Source organism: Onychomys torridus, chromosome 4 (assembly GCF_903995425.1).
Source record: "Onychomys torridus chromosome 4, mOncTor1.1, whole genome shotgun sequence".
Taxonomy (NCBI): domain Eukaryota; kingdom Metazoa; phylum Chordata; class Mammalia; order Rodentia; family Cricetidae; genus Onychomys; species Onychomys torridus.
In genome coordinates this window covers 96,935,453-96,957,246 of record NC_050446.1, presented here as the reverse complement: position 1 = coordinate 96,957,246, position 21,794 = coordinate 96,935,453, and the positions used below count along the sequence as shown (strand labels likewise).

The 21,794-nt window shown below is 44.7% G+C and overlaps 2 protein-coding genes across 2 annotated transcripts in view; both read right to left on the bottom strand.

The window, feature by feature from the left end:
• Positions 1–5,496: 5,496 nt before the first annotated feature.
• On the bottom strand, positions 5,497–8,502 carry C4H15orf48 (chromosome 4 C15orf48 homolog). The gene is made up of 4 exons (XM_036186146.1): positions 8,166–8,502; positions 7,915–8,000; positions 6,992–7,052; positions 5,497–5,861 (listed from the first exon to the last, which is right to left on the bottom strand). Exons 1-4 carry the CDS (start codon positions 8,199–8,201, stop codon positions 5,793–5,795), a joined length of 252 nt encoding a protein of 83 aa, XP_036042039.1. The 5' UTR covers positions 8,202–8,502; the 3' UTR covers positions 5,497–5,792.
• Positions 8,503–12,008: 3,506 nt separating this feature from the next.
• Positions 12,009–21,794, bottom strand: part of Spata5l1 (spermatogenesis associated 5 like 1) — an 11,273-nt gene continuing 1,487 nt past the window's right edge. The window contains exons 2-8 of the mRNA XM_036186588.1: positions 21,043–21,228; positions 19,360–19,518; positions 16,508–16,717; positions 15,558–15,750; positions 14,033–14,163; positions 13,025–13,150; positions 12,009–12,336 (exon numbers count right to left, since the gene is read on the bottom strand). Coding sequence (XP_036042481.1) covers positions 12,172–12,336; positions 13,025–13,150; positions 14,033–14,163; positions 15,558–15,750; positions 16,508–16,717; positions 19,360–19,518; positions 21,043–21,228 — 1,170 coding nt within the window. The 3' untranslated portion in view covers positions 12,009–12,171. The remainder of the gene's footprint in view (positions 12,337–13,024; positions 13,151–14,032; positions 14,164–15,557; positions 15,751–16,507; positions 16,718–19,359; positions 19,519–21,042; positions 21,229–21,794) is intronic.

Genomic DNA, 21,794 nt, shown 5'->3' with positions numbered 1-21,794 from the left:
CCTTTTGTGTGCATTTGGGAAATTATTTCTCCCACCACAAGGCTAGAGCCCTGTGAGGACCTCCTCATCCTTTACACCTGGCCCAATGTGTAAGTAGCCAATGACTATGTGGAGATCTGAAGATCTTGTGATCACATAGCAGAGCTTGGTTGTAGCAAGAAATTTCACAAGTGTTCACCACTGATTATAATCAGAAAACGTTGAAGGAGTACTTACCATGTTCTAGGCACTCTAATGGAGGGGAGGTGTATAAGGAAGTAAATAAGGGTCTTAGAAAAAAAAAATGTTCACGACAATGGTGGACTGGAACCCTTGCCACTGCTGCTATGGCCCCACCTTTCCTTCCTGTGAAAGAGACTAGGAGACTACGTGATTCAGGGGGAGCTCTTTCCTCCTGTCATGGGGCTAACGCTGTAGAGGAACATCCTGCCCTCAAGACCAGAACCAGTCTGTGGTCTGAGGATGATTTCCAAGGCCCGTGGTGACTCAGAACTAGCAGGAAGTTTAGTACTAGGGGAAGCTCAGAGTTGGCCCTCACGCCAGTCTCATGCCCTTCACAGTGCCAGCCCCAGCTCTGACGGCCACAGGTCTGTCTGAGTGAACAGGGCAGAGCATCCACCTCTCAGTACAGAAAAAGTGGACAAGGGAGTGTCTACTCAGGGCTGCCTGCCTTTGGGCTATGGGGAAGAAAGATGACGTGTTGTTTAAAGTATGTTTGGAAATGTGCCTGGGGCATGGTGAGTGTTGAACACTGGAGTTCTGATTTCCCAGAAGTCTCACAGTGAGAGGAAATCCAGTATCACCCAAATGTCGGCCTTGATACCACACTCGAGGGAATTTAGGAACAGAAAAGACATCTTTTGTTTGATGCAAAGCATCTTCAACTGAAACTGACCACCACGGGCATCTGAATTTGTTTTCAGCAGGGAGGGAGCTGTTAGCCAACTCCCCAGGTGTGGAGGACACACCCAATGGGCTCAATGTGTGAGGACAATAAAGCAGGTACTTTCTTAGAGCTGGAGCCCTGAGGGGATGTCCTTCCCACCACTGGTTCCTCCACTGACTGAAGTCTTCAGAGGACAAATCCAGAATGGACCTTCCCCAGGGCCAGCACAGAGTGAGGTCACAGGCTGGTGTGAAAGACCTTAGAACCAGCCAAACAAGGCACATGGGCCACAATGTTCATCACTAGTAAGGACAAGTGTGGTTCCTCTGCTCCCTCCAATGCTCTGCCTCCAAAGCTGCCCTCGCCACATTTTAGGGCTCAGAGCTGGTGGTATTAATCCTGCCAGCCATGAACATGGAGGGCCTCACTCTGGGCTCTTCCTGACTTGCTCAGTTCTCCTTTCTCCTGACTGCCTTAATTTCTATCACTGTATCCTCAATACATTGGGGTGCCAAGAGACCAATAACAGCCTTGAAGCCCTCTTTTCTCAGGTGTGTGCCTTTGCTATGGGTTGGGGAAGTGTCCCTCAGAGGCCCTGTTAAAGTCTTGGCCCCTGCCTGAGGTGCTGTTGGGAGCTGGTAGAGCCTTTAGACATGGGGCCAAGTGCTGCTTTTGGCTTGGCCGTTCAAAGGCACCCTCCTTTCCCCCATTTCCTTTGCCATTGCTTTGCCTGGTCATGGCTCTTATCATCTATCCTGTGGACCACCGGCATTGATCCTTCATATTCAAAATCTTGATCAGTGCAGGTCTGTACCTCCACCTGCTACACTCATGTCTCTTTGACTAAAGGAGCTCTTTAGTTTAACCTCCTCTTCTGGTTCCTTTGTAACTTAGGGATGACAGAAGGCCTTTTCAATCTCTCCCACTTCATACTCTAATACAAAAAATTCCATGCAGTAAACTGTTGTTTTTTGCTCTTTTGGGAGGCCTGCCACCAAGCTCCTAAATAAATCACACACGGAGGCTTATTTTTACTTATAAATGCCTGGCCTTAGCTTGGCTTGTTTCTTGACAGCTTTCCTTAACTTTAACCTGTTTACCTTTGCCTCTGGGCTTTTCCCATTCTCTTACTTCTGTATATCTTATTCTTACTTGGTGGTTTGTAGTATAGCTGGGTGGCTGGCCCCTGGACTCCTCCTTCTCCTCCGGCTGCTGTTTCCTTGCCCAGATTTCTCCTATTTATCCTCTCTGCCTCCCAGCCCCGCCTATTCTCTCTCCTGCCTCACTATTGGCCATTCAGTTCTCTATCAGACCATCATGTGTTTTAGACAGGCACAGTAACACAGCTTCACAGAGTTAAACAAATGCACCATAAAACAAGAAACACATCTTAAGATAATATTCTACAACAGTAAACTCAGCTTCCCAGCAGATATCAACTATTTCTCGCCTCTCTGTCTTGAGAAGACATTGTAAAGGAGGACACATGGGCTCCTCCCCTAGGTGATGAAGCTATTGAAATAATGGACCCCAAGCTATTGGAATTTCCCAGGAATCTCATGCTGAAAAGAAAGAAGGATGGAGCCTGGCTCCAGCTGGAGGAGCTTGTCTCCATGAAGAGACTCCATATGGTTCTCACTTGTCGAAGTAGCTTACAGGGGAGGCTGGAGCCATGACAACGGCAGCCAGTGATGAGGAGGACCAGCTTCCCAACTGCTTAGGGATGTAACTTTCATCCTCCCTCTAAACCTGAATCTCATGTTGGGACTCACCAGACCTCTTCCCAATGTGCCCATATTCATCTTTAATTGGCCAGCTGAGGACAGGTGGCTGAGCCTGGCTCGTTAGGCACTGCCAGAACCTAGGTTATGATCCTGACAGCTTTGGTAACATAACTTCTTTTCAAAGAGTTCATTTTGAAATGACAGACATGAACAGCAAATATGGTAAAATATCAGCTGGAAAGTATGCATGTTCCTAATTCTAGCCTTCCCACTTCTCTGCATACTTGAAATTAAAGCAATATTTGCCAGCAGACTAAAAACACTTTGAGTTTGGTTTTTTTCTCTTTATTACTTAGGGGTTTTTGTTTGTTTGTTTATTTTTGAGATAGGAATCTGCCATGTAGCCTAGGCTGGCTTTACAATTCACTATGTAGCCCAGGTTAGCCTTGAACTCTTGATCCTCCTGCTTCTGTCTCCCTAGTGGTGGGATTACAGGCAGATGCCACTATGCCCATCTTAAGATCACTTTAGGAGCCAACTCCTTTTGAAACTAAAGTGTTGTGGAAATGACACCCCCAAAAGAAGGCTTCTTGGCTGGGCGGTGGTGACGCACGCCTGTAATCCCAGCACTTGGGAGGCAGAGGCAGATGGATCTCTGTGAGTTCCAGGCCAGCCTGGTCTACAGAGCTAGTCCAAGACAGGCTCCAAAGCTACAGAGAAACCCTGTCTCAAAAAACAACAACAACAAAAAGAAGGAGGAGGAGGAGGAGGAGGAGGAGGAGGAGGCTTCTGAAGCAATTTCTCTCTGACCTTTTCCTGCCCGTCTGTCTCCTAACCCTCATTCTTTCCCAGAGGCAAACTGTAGAAACTAAAATTCCCCAGTCTCAAGCTGGGCCTTAGAAATGAGAACTGCTGCTCCCAAAAGCCAGCCATAAAACCTGAGAGTATGGCCTTGACCCCCTACCACTTTTCTATGTGAGGACTTACCAGAATGAAGTTGTCTGCCTTACCTTACCTTGTATGTCCTAGGAAGCATTTCTCAGAAGGAAGGAGGGCAGCACAGGCCAGCCTAGGAGAGAGAGCCTGCAAAGGCCTTAGGTCCCCTCCCCAAATCTACCCTCAAGTCTAGCCCTCCCCCAAGTCTAGCAGTGGCTGGAGGCCTTTCTGTGCAGCCATGTTTTTACACAATGGTCGTGCTCAGTGGAAATGAAGCATGAAAGTAGACAGCTCAGCCTAGCTGCATCTTTGGCTCCGGTAAGGGGAATCTGTTTTGCTTTTCTACACCCTTTGTCATGAAGGTATGGATCTAAATGATGGCAGGAGAGAGATGAAACCTTTCCTGCCCCCACATCTGCCACCATTGCTCTTGATCTCTGTCCCTCACAGACCTGCAGACTAGCACCTTCCATTGCCGTGTTCGCTCTGTTTACAGCTTTGTTTGAAAATGAAATGGCCCAGTCATCCTTCCAAGAGCACTTTATACTTTGCTCTCAGGGTTGGCTAACCATCACTGGGCTGTTCATTTTTATTCCTCTAAGTGGGATCATATTCCACTTCAAAAACTGAAGCAAATAAAAAAATATAACTCCCAACAGTTATGTGTAATCCCTAGGATCAGCCATCAGAGATTTCCCTATGGGAAAATTTGAGCTGATGAGAAACAAAGGTTGAGAGAAATAATCTGGTGTGGATCCTTTCAGAACTTTCAAGTGCCAATGGGTTTCTATTATTATGAAAGAACAAGAATGTAGCCCTCTTCATATATTTCCATTATATTCATATAAAAATTAAAAGTGTACTTACCATCATAATCTAATAGTTAAAGATCTTGGGTACATAATAAAGAGAAGTGAAAATATGTGGCCTGGAGAAAAGCTTGCCCATGACTGTTCTTATTAGCATTGCTCTCCATAGTCCAAAAAAGAAACATTGCCAGTGTCCATCAATTTCAAATGGACAGACAATATGTGGGCTATCTATACAATATAATAGAATTCCTCAGCAAAAGGGATAGGGTGCTGATAATGTAATACAACATAAATGACTTGAAAATCCTCGAAGATAGAGTCAAAAGCAAAAGTTCACACACAGTCCTGTTTATATGTAATGTCTAGAATAGTCCAAGCCCAGAAAATAAAAGTTGATTAGTGTTTGCCTTGGGCTGGGAGCGGAGGGGTCAGGGACAGTGATTGCTCGTGAGCACAGGGTTCCTTTGAGATGCAAAAGTTCTAGACGTAGATGGAGAGAATTGCCTAACCTTGTAAACATAATAAAACACTGAGTGTGCAATGTGAGTGGGTGACTACTAAGACATGTGAATTATATCTCAATTCACTTTGTATTCCATGAAAAACAACTTCCTACTTGGTCCCATTTTTTAAGAGCAGTCAAGAGATGAGGGTAGGGGGATGAGGGGCTGGGGAGATGGAGAAGCATTATGGGTATAATTAAACCATCTCTCTCAAGTCTCTGCCAGACTCTACAGGGCACTGGCCAGGGTTCCCCAGTCCCTTCCCATTCCTCCTACCTCCACCACCCCCCATCCAGCCCTCTCCACCCTCCTGGGAGCAGCAGGGTTCCCACTGGCATCTGAGGGCTGATCTCTGATTCCTGTTCACTAGCCCTTCATACAACCCTCTCACTGAACTTTCCACATCCACAGTCTTCCAAATCTTACACTTGTTCTTTGCCTTACTGCGAACAACACCTGCTCACCAGGTTTCCTGGGTGAAGGTGGGTGCGCTTGGAGTAAAACTTAGAAATATGCACTTGATGACGCTTACAAGATGGAGTTTTATACTTTAAAATGTGCTTTTTTTTCCCCCATAAAAAGATGTTCCCCCGCTTTTAAAGTCAAATAATTTTTGAGATCTCTTGCATAAATAATATTTTATTACAGCTAGTAATCTAATTTATACATGTTTATACATTTCAAGGAATACCCCCAAGCATCGGGAACATAAAATTTCAAATGTAAAATTAAAATTTACACCAGTAAACACAGAAAACTGTTTCCGGACTGTGTGCTACCTTCAGTTGCTTACACAGGATCCAAAGAAAGCAGGCAAACCCTACAAACGTAGCAGAAGCATTTCCGCACACTGGTCTCAAGAGCTAGTCTGTGCGGAAGTGTTTCCACCAGATTCATAGAGTGCTCTACAGAAGGGAGGAGCCAAGAGCCATCATCTGGTTGCCCTCCGGACTTTCTGCAGCTCTTCCACTGCCTTCCACTCCTGGTTGATGGTCATAAGCTTGAAAAACAGAAAGCAAGCCCCATAGTAGTCAGAGAACCACCTCTTCCCTCTCTGAAACAGGCACAGAATCGCAGACTGGTCTATTTCTACCACTCCATCCCCTAAAGCCCCTGGGTCTCAGGATCAGGGAGAGCTGTCGTACGCTTGCCCTTCTTTCATTAGTAGTTCCAAGACTTTTAATTTGCTGAGACAGCATTCGAATTTAAGAGGTACAGCCATTCCATTAAATGGATGGACCATGGTCCAAGCACAGGGCAAGACACACAGTAGGCTCTTAAAATTTCCTCCTTGCAGTTGCTTCATGGAGGCACAAACGACCCAATCAGTTCTCATCCAGACATCCCCATTCCTCCCCACCAGTGCTTTCTCATCCCAGGCCCTAGGAGACACAGTTACAAAGATCCCGAATGCCTCTCCTTGACTTAAATGTTATCAGAGTTTTGCTTTTTGTAATGTCTTTGCTAGCAGCCCTCAGGGGTGTTCATTCTGACCCCCATGCTTCTAGCCTTCAGAATATTTAAATTATGGAAATTAAAACTTAGGCCAGTGAGATGGCAAGATGGCTCAGTGGCTGACAACCTGAGATCCACGTGGTGGGAGAAGAGAACTGGAGACCTCAGTCATCCTCTGACCTCCACACACATGAGCCACAGCACGGTGTGACTCCCCGCCCCCCAACAAATACTTAAACTTCGGAATAGTCTATGGAAAATGAGTAAATTATAGCTAATTCCACTGGGGGGGGGTCCACTCCCATTTTCAGGAATTCCTATTGTTTATTCCACCTTATATTAATTTTAGGTAATAGAGAAACAAGGTAAATATTTCAAAAATGATGAAGATTTATGCTTGAGTGCTAAGTATGGGCTGGGCACTGTGCTAAAAGGCTCTGTATTTAGATTCTGTGAGCGCTAAGGGCAAGTTTTATTATCGTGGTCATTTCACAGATTCAGAGAAGCCTGACTGTCCACAGTGTCTGAGCAGAACAGAGCAAAGACTGAGCGAGGTCTCTGGACCACTGTTTTCCAAGTGGCACTGAATGTTCCTGGCTGTACAAGGGCTACAGTCTGCTTTGCTGGAAAAGGTTCGGGCTGAGTGTCAATCACACACTGTAACTTCAGTAATACCTTCTGAGGTTGAGTAGGATCCACCCTCTCCCAAGGCTCTGGGTTTCTTTTTCGATCAATACTAAAAATAAAAGAAGATTAACGAAATGAAGGTAAATTCATTTACACAAACCTGAGAGAGATTGGGTCTATAAAATTTCTGGAGACAGATTTGGTCTCCACAGCGGAACTGTTAACTTTCATCACCAGCTCTAACAGCTGAAAACTCAGGCTTTGTTTCCAGCGCGGATCCCTTCCTCTGCAGGGCCAGGTAAGAGGTCTGTTTGCTTTGGGGGCGGCTTGGAGACTGCTCCCACAAACAGGTAGCGATGGGGGTGAGAGGACAAGCAGGAAGGGGCTCCCCGGGTTTCTAGAAGGGATGGGGGCTGGGCTTGAGCTGCGCAGGCAGGCGCTGGCTCCAGGCACCACCACCTTCTGATGTGAGAGCCCCTGCTCTCCCTGAACCTTGAACTAGCCACCGTCAGTTTCAGTATCTTTTCCTTGCATCCCAGGAGACAAGGCTTACTGTTTCTCTTTACCCAAAGTTGAGAATAGAGTTCATTGCAGATAGCAGAATGTTTCAATTCTACCACACTAGGAAAGAACTTTCTAATAAGTTGAAATTTTGAAACTTAAAACAATTGTGTTAGGTAATATGTACCCCAAGTGCTTTTTAAGTATTTTAGTTTCAAAGCCTAAATTTATAAACTGATAAAAATTTACTTCACTACCCGAGAGTTGAGGGTTCAGACATAAAAAACAAAAACAAACAAACAAACAAACAAAACCCCACAAATGTCACTGTCTGTCAGTCTCTCGGAGACCAGTTGTTTTTCAGCGCACATTTTGATATTCTGATTCGTAGGGGAAAAACCCCAGACAGCGACAGCCTGTTTCAGAATCCGCAGGTAGGAGAAGAGCAGACAGGGGGTGTTAGTACTTACACCACGTCGGTTTTTTGCAAAGCATACAAGGCGAAAGACGTAGCTCCGATGGCCGCCGTACTTATGATAACCGCCAAAGGAATGAGCTAAGAGAGAACAGGTGGGGTGTGTACATTCAGTATGAAGCCTCCGGAATACAACAAAATAGTATACAAATTCAAAATCGTCACCATCTTTTCTCTCTCCCCTTTAAAAAAAAAATAGTAATGACCATCAGAAGTCACGATTTATCGGTTGCTTTTAAAACTTACTTCCTTATTTTTCATCAGTCTCTGGAAAATGCCCATGATGACTTTAGTGTAGAATTCCAAATCTAGAAGAAGGAAAAATCCAAGATACTGGTCAAAAACATCCTCCCTGGGGGCCGGGGTACCCGGCCGTCCAACAGACGCAGACGGTCGGGCGAGGGCCCGCTCGGCGGCAGAACTTCCCAGGAGGAGACGCACCTGGGGTGGCTCTGGTCAGGAGGTGTTAACGCCCAGCAGCGAGCCGGCCTTATAAGCCAACCGCTGGCTCGGGTCACGCGGGGACCAGTCGGACGACGGACTCGCACGGAGCCAGCTCGCGCGCGCCCCCTGCAGGACGATAGCGCAGCGCGGCGGCTGACCGCGGTCCTTCCGTGCGTGCGGTCCCTTCCCGCGGTCCCCCATCACTCTCTGTCCCCGCCCTGCACTTCCAAAAGTCTGGGAGGTCCAGGTTCCTGTGTGATGGCCAAAGTCTGGGTGAAAGACACTCAGCCCTTCTAAAAAGAGGGTTGGAGGGAGGAGTAAGGGAGGGCAGGGGCGCCAGACTTGATTGCCACCTTTCCCCGGAAGTACCAGGAGACGATGTCAGGTGCAGGGCAGTTTGGTAAATTTGACCAAATTCAACCACATAAAAGTTCTAAAACGTGACACGTCGCGCACATGGAGATTGCTAAAAAGTAAATCAGTGTCCTGATTGCTTAAAAAAAAAAAAAGAAAGAAAGAAAGAAAGAGAGAGTTAAGGGAAAATAAACAAAATTCAACTGCAGAAGATACCAGGTATCCATTTCTGCTGTGGACTCTGACTGTTGGCTTCGTCTTTGGGGCACCCCTAACGCAGCAACTTAGGCTGGCAGTTTGCTTTGGAAATAATTCCGCTAGGCCAGCGGCTGTGCGCCAGACATTGAGCCGGATCCCTCGGACCAGGGCAGGGTGCGGAGGGGAGATACTAGACGCAGAGATGCTCAAGGCATGCAGTTAGTGCGTGGTAGAGATGGAATCAGAAGGGAAGTCTGGCTCCTAGCACCATCACTTAGTGCACCCTTTAAGTCAAAACAAGCCTGGTTACTTCAAAAGTTATTTTAAATTACGTTAAGGGTGAAGTTGTATTTCAGTGGGAAAACTCTAGCTTAGGATGTACTAGAGTGTCCAGCCTATGACCAACCCCTGGGCCCTGAGCTGCAGGACAGCCCAACACATTTACAGATGATGATATTATGTCACAATGTCAAAAAGTTGCATGATCCTGTGGCCTGGGTTAAATTTCCAGTACAAAACCCTCTGCAGTAAAGAAACTTTTGGGGGTATGGGGGTGGGGACAGCATCTTACTACAACATTGCCCAGGCCTCAGACTTAATTAAGATCCCCATTAAGCCAATTGAGTGTTGGTATCAGATGTGTGCAACTGAGCAAAAAGAGAACATCTTTTACACTTTTGAGAATTTCATTCAAAGTATTTTGATCACATTCACCTCCACACTTCCTCCAGCTCCTCCCAGATCCATTCCTACCTCCCTACCCTCCCAACTTTGTGGGATTTTGTGTTTTGCTTCTCATATACTCTGGGGTGTGGGGTCATCTCCTGGAGCATGGCCACCTGCTAGGGGGCCACATCCTTAAAGAAAACTGATTCTCCCTTCTGGAAAAGCCACCGCCTATAGCTCCTCAGTTAAGGGTGTGGGATCATGAACTCCTTCCCCCTCCATGATGAACTGTTGACTAGTTTAATCTTCCTCAGGTCCTGTGGAGGCACCCAGCTGCCATGAGTTCATGAGAGTACTGATCCTGTCATGTCCAGGAGACACTGTCAAGTTCCAGTCCCCCACCACCTCTGGTTCTTTACACACACTCTTCCATGGTGGCCTTTGAACCTTGAGGGAGGGTATGATATAGATGTTTCTATTTGTGGCTAAGTGCTCGGTTGGCAATTTAGCCTCTGCATTTTATTTTATTTTATTTTAGTTTGTTTTGTTTTTCGAGACAGGGTTTCTCTGTGTAGCTTTGCGCCTTTCCTGGAACTCACTCTATAGCCCAGGCTAGCCTCGAACTCGCAGAGATCCGCCTGGCTCTGCCTCCCGAGTACTGGGATTAAAGGTGTGTTCCACCACTGCCCGGCATTTTAATCAGTCGTGGGTTTCTGGACTAACCACTAAGCACTCATCTACCAGGAAAGACACGGATTTAAAGGGCAGTTATGCTAGGCCCAGTTAGCATAGAAATTGTAGTATGCTCACCCCTGGGGCCTCTGAACTTCCCAACTGTAGGCTCTTGGCCAGTACAGTATCAGGCTTGGGTTCCCTTCTGGGGAGTGGGTCTTAAATCCAGTCACATTTCCTTATATCCAAACTATTGTTTCCCTTTATTTTACATACTAACCAGTTTCCCCTCCCTCCTCTCCTCCCGCTTCCTCCCCCCACCTCCCTTCTATCCCATATCCACTCCTCCTCCTCCTCCTCCTCCTCCTCCTCCATTCAGATGGGGTTAGGGTTCTTCTGGGGATCAAGCGTTCTCTGAACTATTTTTACCGGTTGGTTAATAATCTCATGTTTTTGGCATGAAAGTGGAATGGGTACTCTGGGGTAACAGAGTAGACCAGTGAGAAGGAAGGGTGGAGAAAAGCAATACAAAGTACACATGTGTGAGAATGTCATGAAAACCAGGTTAGTATACTATAAAATGGAAGTAAAAGCAAAATAATTTTAAATAGCCTTGGAGTTGTCCAGAGCAATCTTCTGATCATAGAAACTGAGTCACAGGATATCCTGGTCAGGCTCTGCCATTTCTTGGGCATTTCGGTGACAGGCACCTAGATGCCACCCTGAGTGAGGAACAGCCCAGTTAAGGTGCCCCTTGCACACTGCCAGTAATGGAAGCAGTAAAAAATTGTGCACTATCATTACTTCTGGGGTTTTAGCACTGGAAGGGTTTTTAATTCTTAATTGCGTCTATAAAAATAGATGTATACAGACAAATTACGAAACGAAAGTTAAGGATACAATAGAAAAACCCAACAATACTGAGTGAACAGAATGAAGGTCACCAACAATGAGGAGAGCACTGTGCCTCCAGCGGTGACAGCGAGGACATCCAGCAGTGACACGGAGGACATCCAGCGGTGACACTGAGGACATCCAGCGGTGACACAAAACCTACACCCGAGAAGTGCTGGCAGACACAGACCTAGGGGCTGTCTTCAAAACACTGGTTTGTGTTTCAAAGCTGTTGAGGCAAAAAAAGACTGAGAAGCATTTCCAAGCAAAGACACGGAACACATGACAACTAAACTCTGTAATCCCAGACTAGACCGTCTGACAGGAAAGATGAACATAGGACATCACTGGGACACAGAGAGACATTCACTGGATACATTCAAATACTGTGTCAATGTTAAACCTCCTGAGTATGGTGAGTGAACTGTAGTATAAGACAATTTTATTTGTGAGACGCACCCACTAAACGCTAGCTATAATGGAGCGTCATGTACACAGAGCCACGAGTTAGACGATGTTTGAGTGCCAGGCACGTACAACAGTGAACTCCCACGACTGTCATACCTGGTGGTGCAGTCACTGTCTGGCTCGGATAACCACACTACTCTATGTCGTTCAGGACAAAACTGCCTAATGACACACTTCTTCGCGTCATCCCCGAGCTGAGTGACACTGGACTGTATTCTAGTCTCAAACCGTGGAGAAGACGGTGTGTGGAGGAGAGAGAACAACTGACCGAATGCTGCTAAACTGGAGAATCTGGGCTGAGAATGCTGCTCGATTCCCACAACTCTTCTGTAAGCATGGCATCACTTCCAAGTCACAGAGAGAGATCTCGCCAAAATGATTATCCCAACAAAATCTCACACACACACACTTTTTATTATAGCGTTTTGGTATACCTTCGAGAAGTAAAACGGTCTTTACCAGGCCAAGTTTCTCGGCCTCTCTCTGTCTCTCTCAGTCCTATGAAAGTGTAAAGTTGCAAACCACAAGCAAGTGAAAAGCCGAATAAAATAAAAATTTAATTATCTTCCAAGTTAGAAAGTCCTTTCTTAAACAGGTTTTCATACAGAGTCAAGCCTTTCTGACTTAAGGATGGCTTCACGGTCCTGAGTGATTCTCTGAAGTGCTCCTGATTCACCATGGTTGCTTCCAGTCCGTTCTCCTGCAGAGCAAACAAGGCGGCCTGAAGACAGAGACAAGCAAGAGAGGTCAGTTACTTTGCTTCACTTTAGAACTTATAGGAACATCACACTACAATCTGGTTGTCAATCTTTGGTCTCACATCAAAGGAGTCCAATGCCATCAAAGTCACTAAGCTAAAAGTTAAGGTTTTAAGTTAAATCCACCCTCACCACAGCTTTTTGTACATTAAACACCTAGCCTTAAACTGCAGAGTAACATACACTCTTGTGTATAGTCTAAGATGAGAGGAACCTTGACCTGGAGGTAAGAAAGTTTACACGGCATTACTCCTAAAACAAAAGATGGCACGTTTCCTGGCCCAGCAATTCTCCTTGTAGCCATGGACACGTACGGAAGATGCAGCTCCACCCTCCCACCACAGACAAGCTTCATGGCAGAGTATAGAGACTGAAACCCCAAAAGCTGCAGGAGGTCTCCAGGGCAGGAGTGGGCAGAGTGTGACCTTTGGGGGCAGCAGGGGACAGAGGGTAGGAAGGGTCCAAGGAAGATTCTGGAACACCAATAATCTTCCCGACACAAGTGTCAGTGGTAAAAGTATGGCCGCTTCAGTCATTCAACATCACATCCTCAAGATCTACGCGTTCTTCTGAACTGATAGTTAATCAAGTTTACAGAAAAAGAAAAGCCAGTGACCCTTTCTGCCTGGAAATAAAACAGTACAAACTTACTTCTTTGCAGAGGTTTCTAAGATCAGCTCCGGAGAAAAAACATGTTTCTGCTGCTAGCTTTTCTAACGAAACATCAGGCCCTATTGGCATGTTGGTCGTACAGACTTTTAAAATAGAAAGCCTGCCCTGGAACAAAACAAAAACAAAATATTTACAGTCCTTAACATTTATGTTCAACACTGATACATTAAACATCTGAAGTTCAAATTGTTTAATCGTGTTACAAAGTGCGTGCGTGTGTGTGTGTGTGTGTGTGTGTGTGTGTGTGTGTGTGTGGTGTCTGTGTAGTGTGTGTATTTGTGGGTGTGGTATATGTGCATGGTATGTGTATTTGTGTGTGTGTGTGTGTGTGTTCATATTCAATTAAAAATCACTCTTACTTCTGAAAGAGACTGAGTCATCAATGGTCCACACAGCAATGGTAAAATAAGTATTTTCTTAATTACGGTTTAAAGTAGCCAATCATAACCATTTCTCCTTATGAGACAAGATGGCTCTCTTTTGGGAACAAACAGTGCTACCACAACAGTCTTAGAAACAAGCACATGAATTATCAAATACATTTAGAAGCATCAGACATTTACTTTTTTTTTTTTTTTTTAATCTCTTTAAAACTTGATAAAAGCCCAAGGAAGGAAAACTTAGTTCTTGGAGCCCTTCACTATCTGCCGGGTGGTTTCTCTGGGAGTTCCTGACGGGACACACGGCAATCCCTGCAGACCCAGACACTGCCAAAGCCCCTTCAGCACCTCCTCCAGTCTGGGGCTCAGGGACATGCAGTGCCCTCGGAAATCACTTCAGGAGCGTTTTCCTGAAGGCAGGGCCAGGGAACCGGCATGGGTGGACAAAGACTTCACGAAGAGCTAGCAAGCAAAGAACTGGAGACCAGCACTGAACAATGAGAGTGGAGCACAAGGTCCGCCTGCACTCAGTCTGGAGTTCAGGCCAGACATGCTCCCAGGCAGACATGGATGCACTGCTCAGCGCAGAGGAAACATCAGTCTTTACCTCTCCATCAGGAGGGGGGACATAGATCATCTTATCCAGTCTTCCAGGTCGTAACAAGGCATCATCTAAAACGTCAGGCCTATTTGTTGCCACAACAATCATGACATTCCGATGAAGCATTTCTTGGTATACTGAGGGAAAACACAATACAAAGTAATGTCAACAAACCGTTATTATTAAAATCCTTTCTAGTAAGTCACATATGGCAATGTGCTGTGTTTGAACAGGGATAAGCTTTCCTTGGAGCCAGGATGCTTACTCACCATCCCAGGCACCTTCCTGATATCAAGCCACCCCACAAACAACTCACTAATCAAAGAGCTACCTGTGTGTCTGAAAGCTACCTGTGTGTGTCCTGACAGGCATTTCTCCCTGTGAGAACTGATGAAAAGCCAGATGGAAGAACACCTGGCTGGTGCCCAAGTCCACTCAGGCGCCCGTGAATGACAATACAAAGAGACTGCTTACCAAGGCAGAATGCATGACTAATGGGGACCCAGAGTTCTGGAAGGTATAGCTTTCAATATCCCCAATGGAAATTTACTTTCCATTTTTCCTTCCAGAGGCAGAAATAATCAACCTGAGTTGCAGTTATGAAAACCCTGGATGTGAAGCAACATGTGCTTCTGTTGGAAGCAGGGTCTCTTGTACCCTAGGCTGTCCCAAAACTCTTTACCCAACAAAAAGGACCTTAAACTTCTGCTCCCTTGCTCACACCTCCCAAGCACTGGGTTTACCAGCATGTTCCAGCACATCTGACTTTGTGTGGTGCTAGGATAGCACACAGGGTTTGTTCAGACCAGGCAGTCACTCTATCTCTCAATTACATACAATCCCAAGCCCAAGAGAAGCAACAGTTAAAAGCAAGACATGGCAAGACCTAAAATCAAAACTATTCACTGAGTTGAATAATCCAAGTGATTCTCCAGTGTTTACCATTCAAAGCAGCAGTTTCCCAGCATGCTAATGGGCTGCTGTACAAGGAATCCCTGCATCATGAGATCAAGTTATCATGGGTCCCTTCTAATTACAGTGTTTTATTTCTACAGAGTAGTTAAAATGCTCCTTCTGTGGAATAATTTAAAAAATGGGACCCAAACAGGACTATGACTATTATAAAAGAAATCAGAAATTACCTTCTGGGGACAACAAGAAACCACTGTATCTGGGGAAGAGGCTCACAGAGGCAGAGGACTCCAAAAGCCATCTTTATTTGCTTTCAATTACTGAAGTTACTCAAGTACTAGTTTGTTTTGTAACTGAAGAAGGGTAAGTCCTTCTTCAGGATATACACATGAGAGAATTCACATCTAAGATAATTATAACACTTTTCTCTTTTTCTGCCCAAATCACAATTTTTATCAGCTCTATAAAAGTCCCAAGAATTCAAGTGAACTCATATAAACCCTCCATAAGATGAATTCAGCCTAGGACATGGCAGCACGCAGACAGGAATGCTGGCCTGGAACTATGGTGCACTCTGGCTAAGGAGCAAGGCTTCATGTTCCCAGCTCCTGGTATTTACCCTGGTGGTCTGATTTGCTCCCTCTTCTCTCTACCGTCCTAACTCCCACACCATCGAGTTCATTCAGCAGAACTGAAAGAACTCGCTCCCGAGCATCACATCCCAAGGTGCCGACTGAGCGAGACCCCAAGACTGAGTCAATTTCATCCAAAAACACAAGTGCTGGAGTATTGGCTCTTGCTTGTCGAAATACCTTAGTGAGGGAAAAAAAACATAATGTCACACGCCATTCCGGTGACTATTTTCTCTTTGCTATTTGCAATTATTAAAACAGAAAAATGAAGATTCTAAGTGCTTAAGAATTTGGGGAATTAGTAAATAAAAGAAGGGCCAATGAGAGTGGTTAAAAAGTTGTCTTCTTAAAAGATATTTAACTGGAATTTCAGAAGTGATAATGTTGTTTTAAGTCAGGATTTCATTATGTAGCCCAGGGCTGGCCTGGAACTCATAGAAATCTGCCTGCCCCTGTCTCCTGGGTATTGAATTAAAGGAATATGTCACTATATCCACCTGATGACAAATGTTTAACTTTAAAAACCAAGATAAAAGGGCTGGAGAGATGGCTAAGGGGTTAAGAGTGCTTACTGCTTTTACAGAGGCCCTGAGTTCAGCGGCTAGTACCCACACTGGGGACTCATGATCCCCTGCAACTCCAGCTCTAGCGGATCCAGCATCCTCTTCTGGTCTATGTGAGTACCTGCACACAGGTGCACATACCACACCTGGACACACACATATGTAATAATTTTTTAAAATTAAAAATACATTTTAAAAAGATAAAATTGCAGAATGATAAAACCTTACCTCAACCTTATTCAAAGCCAGAGAGAGGAACTTCACGAAACAGTAGTAATAGGTGGATGGATCACAGGGAGGAGGGTTCTTATTTAAACTTACGCATGGATAACTTTTACAACTAGGGAAAAAACAATACTTAAAAATAAACAAACCTGAGACAAGACTTTCTCTGAATCTCCAACATAAGGTGAAAAGAGGTCGGCTCCGCTCACTGACATGAAGGAGCAGTGACAGCTTGTGGCCAGGGCTCTCACCAGAGTGGTTTTAGCACATCCAGGGGGACCATAGAGGAGAACACCCTTTGGCTGTTTCAGACCCATCCTAGCAAATTCCTGAGGGAACCTCAGAGGCCACTCAACACACTGTCAACAAGCAGGGAGACAGAGAGATGTTAGTGTAGCAGGCACATGCCAAATCCCTCCCCTATCCGGCACTTCCCAGAGCCTGATGAGCTGAAACAGCCTCCCATCCCCACCGGCCCAGGAACCCAGATCCCTACTACTTGGCTCATCTGTACTCAACGGCTTTCACTTGGGATACCGTGTGATGCCTGAGTATTCTCCCTTTTAAACTTTTAATTATCTTTTAATTTGTGTGCTTGGGTGTTTTGCCTGCATGTATGTCTGTGCATCATGTGCATGCCTGGTCCCTGAAGAGGTCAGAAGAAGTCACTGGATCCCCTAGAACTGTTATGGATGGTTGTGAGTCACCATATGGGCACTGGGAACTGAATCTGGTCTCTGCAAGAGAAAACAAGTACTCTTAACTGCTGAGCCATCTCTCTACCCCCAGGTAGCTATTCTCTATCTCTCAAGCCTTAGCTCAAATTACCTGCTTGGAGAAGTCTTCCCCAGGAACCCTAGGCAGAGTAGAGCCCGCTTCTCCCAGCCACAGCCTGTACTGCCTTCCACCTTACTTAGAACATTATAGCTCATTACTCTTCTCTTTCTAGGTGGGATTGGTCACTCTGTTCTTGCTACAAAATCAGCAGAGTTCACACCTAAATCCCCAATACCCGGAGTAACACTTGCCTAAAGCAGGCACTCAATAAATGTCACTGACAGTGAAGAAGTCACTCAAAGGTAAATGGCCTGACAATCATTTAACAGACTGGGAAACTCGATATAAGTTAGACATAAACCTTACTACCAACAAGTGTCCAGCTTCCTGCTAGAGAGGGGCAGAGCCAACAGTGGCCTCGAGAAAGGAAGAGTGGAAGGTGAGGGCTTCTCTCCAAGGGAAACAACCAGGCCCAAACAGGCGTTCCAAGGAGAAGGGCTACTACAAAGAGATGCCTGAAACCATCCACTCGACTGCCCCAGCAGTGAGCAGACCGATGGAGGAAAGTGGCGATAGACCACAACGGGCCCTGCAAGTTCCAATTGACAATTCGGAAATACGTGCAGCGCTCTGGAAGAAAGGAAACTGAGGCAGGGATCTCAGACAGCCGAAAAATCTCTGGCAATGACTCATGCCACAGAAATCGTGCAGCTGGATTACCACAGGCAATGGAGATGGTGGGGCAGCCTGGTCACTGGGACGTAAGGAACTGCGTTTCACAGAGCTGCCGCCTGCCGTTCTTCCCACAGAGAACCGCTGGCTGACTGCATTCACCCAGACAGGGAACCTTAGATGTGGAGGGGCGTGGATAAGCTGGACTCTACTTTTTGGTTGTGTTTTGTTTTTTTTTTTCGAGACAGGGTCTCACTATGTAGCTCTGGCTGTCCTGGAACTCACTCTGTAGACCAGGCTGGCCTCGAACTCACTGAAATCCACCTGCCTCTACCTCCTGAGTACTGGAATTAAAGGCGTGTGACCTACACCTGGCATTAACTAGACCCTGGGCATAACATGCTGACAGCCCTGTGGTTATCTAGCAGACAGACAGCTAAGCAGCCCTAATGACCTCAAGAAAAGTCTACTCAAGACTTTTCAAGCTAAGAACAGTCTTGGACACTGTGACCCTCACCTTGGAATGCAGAAAGAATGTCTGGGCTAGACAGATGCTTAGTGGTTAAGAGCATGTGCTGCTCTTATAAAGGGCCTAGGTTTGGTTCCTAGAACCTAAATGGCGGCTCCCAATCATCCATAACTCCAATCCCAGGGCATCTGACACCCTTGTCTGACTCCGCAGGCAGAAAGAAGGCATGTATGTACGTGGAACCCATGTATGCACGTGGAACCCATGTATGTACATGGAACCCATATATACATGCAGCCAAAACACTAATGTGCATAAAATGAAAATAATTTTAAAGAAAGATGTCCACGAGTCTCTCAGAGCACCAACATTTCAGGGAAGGGAGAAGAGAGCCCAGAAAGGTAGGAAAGTGCCCACAGCCAGGCTAACAGAACATAACAAAGGAGTGTGGCTGATGTCTTTCAGACTTTACTATTGTAACCATGAAATGAGTCAAGCCCATAGGAAAGGCTCCCTACAGCTTCAAACTCCAGCACACAGGAGAAAAAGCACAGTATTTACATATGACCTACATCCATTTGTTGAAAATTATCTCTATCACTTATAATACCCAAATAATGTAAATACCATGTACATAGTTGGCATACTGCATTATTTAGGGAAAAATAACAAGAAAAAATGTTGAATCTGTTTAGTGCATACAGTATTTTGGACAGCTGCAGAACCATGGAAACACAGGCCAAATGTTCTTATTTACCTGCTCTCAAACTACAGTGGCTAATGAATGGCAGACAGCCTGCATGTCTCAAAAATTAAAGCATTTACTATCCAGCTAGTCACGGGAGTTCTGTTGACCTGTGTTCTAGATTATAATGAACTCTAAAGCAAATATTTTAAAAGAGCATTAAGACGGGAAATATGAAAACCAGTTTTGATGTCTCTAGAAGTCTAGTTAAACACAGACTAGATCACATGAGCAGGAATTTGGGTAAGATGCCAGGTGCAGTTTGATTATAGCATCTTCACTTTAGACAGAATGCTGCTCTGGGATTCAGCTGGGATAAGCTGATTAGTAACCGTTACCTGCTTTAACCTCAGCTTTACATCTTCAAGACCTCCTATCTGCTCCCAGCCAACAGGCTTGATGTCCATCAGTCCAACAGAACTCCGAAACGATGAGGGCTGAATTTTTTTTAAAGCTTCAAGAAAGTCTGTTTCATCAATCTTAGGACTGTCTTGGTTCTGAAGAAAAATTATCCCCAAAAGAAAAATCAAGCCAAAAATTAGGTAGGCCTTTTCTATAGTAGATACGCATAAGGAACTTAAAAAAAAAAAAAAAAAAACCCAACTCTTTTGAACACATAAGTCTAATTATCACTACTCTCAAGTTCAAGCATCTCAGAAAATCACCTCCTCAAATGTGCCTCCCTTCCCCTCTTTGGAACTCTCATCCTTCCCCACAAAGGACATACATTCTCACACCTTTACACAGGATCTCATTAAACTCTAAGCAGACTGGTACCAAATCCATTAAGATGAGGACTCAGCAGATTAAACTTCGTCCCATCTTCAGTGTTAGGGTAAAAATAACAGAAAAGTTAGGAAAGATATAAATTATTTAGCTGAAAATAATTTAGGGTGCTATAAATGAAGTTGAAATGTCCTGGAATCCTCAGCTGCTGAAATTATTATTTGCTGACGAGGTTTAGGGACTCGGATTATCAGATACTAAATGACTTGATTTTTAAATTAGTAGTATTGAAAAATATTACATTTAAGATAATCCTAAATATTTTTAAAGTAATTATGAATTCAAAATTTGAAAATCAGTAACAGTCTTGAAGAAAATATAATTCCAATACTCAGTGTCTCTTGGATTAGGAAACTCTATTTCTCCCATAGATAATAAAGGGAAAAAAAAAAAAAACCAGTATCTTGGCATCTATACATGCCATCTTAATCTAGAAATCAAGGTTAACTTTGAAGTTAATCATCAATGACTAAAATTCTTTCTGTGGTATCATGCCTGTGGGTTATTTCTAAATGTTTCAGAAAAACAGACACACATGTAAACCCAAACACGCAAAGAAAGAAATGATGAAGTAAATACAGCAGAATGTTACCACTGGATTGTCTGGATGGAAGCTAGACACAATCTGTCAGTTCCATTTTTCCACCTTTCTCTGTAAGTCTGAGGTTGCTGCTTACAAATTTTAAATTTGTGCCAGGTGGTGCACACCTTTAATCCCAGCACTCAGGAGGCAGAGCCAGGAGGATCTCTGTGAGTTTGAGGCCAGCCTGGTCTACAGAGCGAGTTCCAGGACAAGCTCCAAAACTACACAGAGAAATCCTGTTTGGGGAAAAAACATTTTAAATTCAAATCCGTCAGATTCTTCTGAAGGACACCATCTTCGCAAGCTGCTCCAGGCTCTAGCTCTAGAGAGTTACTGTGACAGTGAAGAAAATTCACTACAGAGACCTCCTGGAAGACTCAGCCATTTCCTCATCTTCAATCATGTCTTATATGACATTTAGCTTTAAATATACATATATGTATAAAAGATAAATTTGTATATCTGATATATGTTCACACACACACACACACACACACACACACACACACACACACACACACAAGGAAACAGCTGTGGAGACTGCCAACCATGCCAAGGAATGTATTGTTTTATCACTTCTTTTAACCCCCAAATTAATTTGTCATGTTAACAGGAAGATTAACATAGCTGGTCGTAAGTCAACACCTCTTACCTTCTCATGCTTAAGAAGGGCACACAGGGCAGCCTCCCTACAGAGTGCCGTCAGGTCAGCACCAACAAAGCCAACTGTCATTTCTGCCAGGAGACCGAAATCAACGTGACTGGAGACAGGCATCTTCGAAGTAATCACTTGCAGAATTCTCTCTCTCTGTGTAAGCGTGGGAGTCCCAATGACAACCTACAGGCAACGCAAGAAACAGAAAATTTAAAGTATACAACGTAAAACCTTTCCTTAAAAGCATCCTCACAAATACGTACAGTAATTCAGCAAGTCATTCTGGAACTTTCGTCATGAACTTTTAGGCACACCTTAGATTCTGAATATAAAAATATACTAATTGCCCAATGGAGCAAGAGAGGCTGGGAATTTGAACAATGAAGATTACATATTCCACTGAAGAGATCTTTGTTGTTTTTTGAAAACACACCAAGTTCTGGCAGATGGGGGTCAAACAATGGGCCAGATAATCCAGGTGCTTGCTCTTTGGAAGAAGAGCCTCTAATAGATGGTACAAGGAAGAAGCCCACTCAAGTCCTCAAAAGAGTTAAGAAGTACGCAATTGCTATTTATCTGCAAAGTGCTACCACAAAATTCACATATTACTTAATTACTAATTATTTTAACTACTCCTTAGCAATTAAAAAAAAAAGTCACTTAAGGATCAAAGCTCACAAAACAAAGCGGCTCTGAACATTCAACTTTCTTGACAACCCAGGAAGTCAAGTGTAGAACAGGAAGCTGGT

Coding starts and splice junctions, on each gene's coding strand:
- C4H15orf48 (XM_036186146.1), bottom strand. CDS start 8,201: ATGGGCATTTTCCAGAGACTGATGAAAAATAAGGAA. Junction 8,001..8,165: donor GACTGATGAAAAATAAGGAA/GTAAGTTTTAAA, acceptor GTTCTCTCTTAG/CTCATTCCTTTGGCGGTTAT. Junction 7,053..7,914: donor TTGCAAAAAACCGACGTGGT/GTAAGTACTAAC, acceptor TTTTATTTTTAG/TATTGATCGAAAAAGAAACC.